Source organism: Microtus pennsylvanicus, chromosome 15 (genome assembly GCF_037038515.1).
Source record: "Microtus pennsylvanicus isolate mMicPen1 chromosome 15, mMicPen1.hap1, whole genome shotgun sequence".
Taxonomy (NCBI): Eukaryota; Metazoa; Chordata; class Mammalia; order Rodentia; family Cricetidae; genus Microtus; species Microtus pennsylvanicus.
In genome coordinates, this window is record NC_134593.1 from 1,307,051 (window position 1) to 1,312,390 (window position 5,340).

Below are 5,340 nucleotides of genomic sequence, written 5' to 3' on the forward strand. Positions count from 1 at the left end.
TTTAATTGCTCCAATAATTGTGCATATTTGTGAGGTACAGGGTAGCATTCAGTATATGAATACAGGCATATTACTTCAAGGTAATTGTCATCAGTCTCATTTCAAATGTTTATTGCATCTTATATGTTGGGAACATTCAAAATCTCAGCCATTTTGCATGAAACAGAATAACACATTTCAGAATTATTTATCTTATTCTACTATCAAACACAGCCGTTGAGCAACTACGCAACTGCACCCCTTGTAAACATTGACCATGTCGCATTTCCTCACACTTCCTAGTGCTATGCATGATTCCAAACTTTCTACACTTAAATGATAACATGCAGTATTTGACTTCCTATGCCTGACTCTTTCTACTTAACACAATGTTCTCCCATTTTATCCATGTTGCTGTAAATTAGACAACGCAATCATTCCTGTGGTTGAATAATATTCTACAGTATACACATACTTCATTGAATGTGTATTTTCAAGTTTTCAAAAGCTTCCTCATTGCATGCTTCATATCTTTGTTTCTCAGACTATAAATCATAGGATTAATTAGTGGAGTAACCACAGAATAAAGCAGAGTCACAAGTTTCTGCATTCCTGCTTCATGCTCAGATGTTGGGCTCAGATACATGATCATCACTGAGCCATAGAAAAGAGAAACCACAGTCACATGGGGCCCACAAGTGGACAAGGCCTTTCTTCGTCCATCTCTTGAAGGAACTCTAAACACGGCGTGTAGAACCAACATATAAGATCCCATGATGTAGAGAAAAGGAATAAAGAGGAGCAGAGAAGTTATTACTGTCCAGAAAAATTCCATCAGTGGGGCTCTGGAACAGGTAAGGGCTAACAGAGGACCAGGGTCACATAGGAAATGGTCTATCATCCTGGACCCACAGAAGGACATCTGGGAGATGATGATGATGGGAACGGGGAACCAGAGGAAACCAAGCACCCAGCAACTGATCACCAGGATGTTACAGAGGCGCCCAGTCATAAGAGCAGGATAGTGTAGAGGCCTGCAGATGGCAAGGTAGCGATCAAAGGCCATAACTGCCAGGAAAAAGCATTCTGTAGAACCCAAGGAGAAGAAGAAATAGAACTGCAGGAAGCACCCAGAGAAGGAGATGACCTTGGTGTCAGAGAGGAAGTTGGCCAACATGTTGGGAACTGTGGAGGTGACATACCAGATCTCCAGGAAGGAGAAGTTGGCCAGCAGGAGGTACATGGGGGTGTGGAGTTTCTGATCCCAGCGCACAGCACAGATGATGGAAGCATTGCCCATGAGTGTGAGGAGGTAGACAACAAAGAATAGCACAAAGAGGAGGATCTGTCCTTCTCTTGGGCAGGGGAAACCCAGGAGGATGAAGCCAGAGATGGTGCTGGAGTTATTGGATCTGCTGAGAGTTTTCATCTGTTTGTGAGCTGTAAAGGCATGAGAATCAGCTGAATATCCTTGAAATAGCTGACAGTGTAAAATAATTTTTGCCCAAACAGGAAAGAATCATTGGATCATTATCAACTCAGTGTCAGAGAGAGCAATTCATCATCTTCAATGATGGAGCTCATGTTTCAGTCAATAACTACATTCGTCCCCACATTGGTGGCCCTGGTTAAACCCAGTGAACCACACAGTAGAAGCATATGATAGTGGTTGATAAGAAGGTGGCTGTTAGGGAGAAAGGGCAATAAAACAGGGTGGGGCACTGAGTGTGAACAGAATGCATTATATGCATGTATGGAACTCCAAAATCATAAAGTAATAAATTGTATATTTATTATATATTTAAACATATTTGTAAAATTTTGTAAATTATACAAAATTTCAGCATGTCTCTGATCTTCCAACTCCTATATTTATAGTTAAATAAATAAATGATGCTACTTTTCAGAACTGTCTGACATTTTTGGCTACTTTCGCAAAAGACAGTCCCATAATTAGTTGAAACCTAAAATCTGTCTCTATTGGGAAATGCTAGATATTTTCTCATAAAATAACTACTTTGTTTTTTTTATAAAAATAAAAAGCAGGAATACAGGACATCCCTTTGCATTTATAGGGAGACATTTACTAATATAAAGGACCTTGAAATGTAATTAAAACTTTAGAATTGGTTTTGGAAGTTTCAAAGACTTTTAGGAGACAAAAAACTAAATGAATAAGAATCTACACAAGGTGATTTCATTGGTTGAATAATACCCCTCACCTAAGACTCTTGTCAATATGATCCTCTACAATTCATCTAGCTACTTCCAATTCTACAAAACTTGGAGAAAATCTCCTAGATCCATATTCCCTACCTTAAACTGTGCCAGTGTCTTCATGTCAAACCCACGTAAACTTCAGCAAAACTGGTGATGTCCATCTTCAGTTACCTTGACGGTTTAGCCCTAGGTAGCTAAAGTCAAGATCCTGCTGCAGCATTTCTACTGTCTCTCATTGCGTTATCATTCTTAAATACTTTTGCTTTTAGAATTTTAAAAGATTATCTATAACATTTTGAATTTTCTTGGACATGCTTCTAATTGACAAACATAATACTAGTTTTGTTTTCAAATTTACATTTATGTATTTACTTATGTGTGTGTACACATATCCGCATGCATGTGACCATGTCTGAGTACATACATGATGCAATGGACATGTGGAGATCTGAAACAACATACACGAGTCGACTCTCCTCCACTACCATTTAGGTTTTCAGGGATCCAACAAAGGTCACCAGACTTGGCATCAAGCACTCTTACCCATGGGACCATCTTGCCAGCTCTGTATATATTTATATGTAATAAAGCTCCAAATGAGGATATGATGTTCTTTCACCAATGATATTTTTGTCATAATTATGTGCCTTAATCTCAATTAATCCATTTTGATACTTTAAAATTTTCAAGTTTTCACTAGCCTTTTTATCATTTGAATTAACTTGAATAAAATTCTAGTTTTTAAATTTACAAAGACATCTAAAATCTTCCAAAAGGAATTCCATGATTGAAGGTATCTCTTTATTATATTGAAATTCTTAGAGATAAAACTAAATGAATGTTCTATTAAGAAAGAAGGAAGAATATTAATTGGGTCCAACCAATCAGATTGCTCCTATAAATGTGAATCTGAGGGGGTAGGAGAGATGGCTCAGCATCACCTCTACCTGTAGCCTCAGGAGAACCCAACACTTCCAGTCTCTGTAACAACCTGCACTCAGATGCACATCTCCCAACACACACACGATTAAAAACAACAAAAGTGAGTTAAAATTGTCTGAGATAAATGCAGCAGAAACCCCAAAAGAGTCAAGGCTTTGAAAAACACTGTGACACACTCAGACTTATCTCAGAGTAACTTTGACCTAGAAATACTCCCAGGTTTGTTTAACTCTTTTGTACAGTCTCCATTGACAATGTTCACCATATTTCATAACTTGAGAGCCATATTTTTGCTTAAGTGAATAGTTAGAACTTCTGTTATTAAAAACTTTAATAATAATATTTGATAGTACATATCAAAGCTATCAGAGTCCAATTTCTCTTTCTAATTAAAAAATACTATGACTAAATTATTTTGCAAAAGCCCACAGAATCCTCATTTATAAGTCTGGTTTTTGTTTCTATCCTTGTTTCATGGGAAAAGACAATTTTACTAAGTATTTTAAAGTTGTATTGTACTATTATCTAAATTTCTCTGAAATATTCCCAAATATTTATTGTACAACCAACATAACAGGACATTTAAAATTGTTGATAACAAATAAAAATTACAATATCTTAGATATCATGGTAAATTTCCTTTAGAGATTTATAAATATGGAATCACATTTGTCAGAAGGTAAACTAGAAATAAAGGATAATAAATTATTTCAAACAATGTTTTTCAATAGTATATATAACTGTAGACAAAGGGGGAAATACGCAATCTAGTCAAAGAAAATGATTGGCCAGCCAAAATACCTGTTTTCCTCCACTGTGGTCTGTACTTATTAGAATGAACTGTGTTTGTGTCTTTTTCAACTTTAGATATAGTATTCCCATTATGTAACAGGTAAATGTTGTGTCCAGTTCACAGTGTGGAATAAAAGAGAAGGCTGGTAAAGGATATAATTCAGTCACTAATTCCTTAGTGGATTTACTGTTTTTCTATCCTGAAAATTGTTTTCCTGACTTCTCAGCCCCATGTTTATCAGAAATTATTTAGCTTTTACATGCACATAACATCTGATAATAATGTATTTGCTAAATGTCTCAATTTATCACTTTCTTTGTGATACAATCAATAAAATATCATGTAAATATTTTCATTGTGTAACATGTCCTTTTGGAGATCTGCATTTGTGTTTCTAGGCTATGTGTACTCATGTGGAGTAAACTATTTCTTATGTGCAGTGAGGTGGGAGCTATGTTTTTGTATTGACAATGAGCAATATGGTGCGTTGTTTAGAGCAGCTCTCTCTCAGGGTAGTTTCCAAAGGATAAACCTTAAAAATTGTTCTGGGAAATGGGAAATTTGTGAGAGTTTTCAATGATGACAAAATTAAATTTGAGCTTAGGAAAGAATGGTTTCAGTAGACTGCTGTTACTTGATTTTTGTCTTTGTCCACTTTGTGTTGTGACCTCGGAAATGGGACATGAAAGTAGGATTTCAGGGCTGTGTGGACTTCTGGGTAATAATTTACCATCCCGGGTGTGTTTCATTGTTATTTTCTTTCCCCTGAAGCTAAGCCACAGAAACAAAGTAGAACATTTAGCTGTGCATTTTCACTAGTTAGCTTCGCATCCAGTCTAGACAATAAAGTATGTCAGCATACTCCATGGCCTCACTGACCTGAAAATGGTGTGTGATAAGTCACCCCCTGGAAAGCTAGACCATTTGAGTTTGAGGACAGCCCCTGTGCTGTATGTGTTAGACAAGTTATGACTCCTTTATACATTGGTTCCCTCTCCTTGACATTGGAGAGTGGCAGTCCTGCCCCTGTAGTGTATTTTGAGAATTAGATAGATACATTTTGTCAAGTGCCTGACATCCAGTAAGCACTCCTATTGTACTTACATAAAATTAGAATCTGGAGAGTGTCCACCTGTGTCCTCTAATGGCTGTGCTGTTGTGGAGGGACAGACGCCAGCATGTATATGACAATTAAATAGGAACATTCTACAAAGCACTTATTTACCTCTATTAATTTCTCCTAATATCCAGTGATATAGTAATGCCTTCCAGAAAGGGTTACTGTGAAGGGTGCTGAGTGAGGCGGTGAATAGACAAGGTGGAGGCACACGCTTGTATCTCACACCTCATAGACTCCCACAAAGTGAAGTGTAAACTGTTTTTAGGGCCATATATTCATCAACTAT

General features: G+C 36.9%; 1 protein-coding gene across 1 annotated transcript; it reads right to left on the reverse strand.

Annotated features, from left to right (window-relative positions):
* Positions 1-472: 472 nt before the first annotated feature.
* On the reverse strand, positions 473-1,441 carry LOC142835674 (olfactory receptor 11G2-like). Its single transcript, XM_075949328.1, has one exon. The coding sequence runs from the start codon at positions 1,406-1,408 to the stop codon at positions 473-475; it is 936 nt and encodes a 311-aa protein (XP_075805443.1). The 5' UTR covers positions 1,409-1,441.
* Between the last annotated feature and the right edge of the window lie 3,899 nt (positions 1,442-5,340).

Excerpts from the sequence above, each read along its gene's own strand:
- LOC142835674 (XM_075949328.1), bottom strand. The coding sequence starts at position 1,408 with ATGAAAACTCTCAGCAGATCCAATAACTCCAGCACCATCTCTGGCTTC.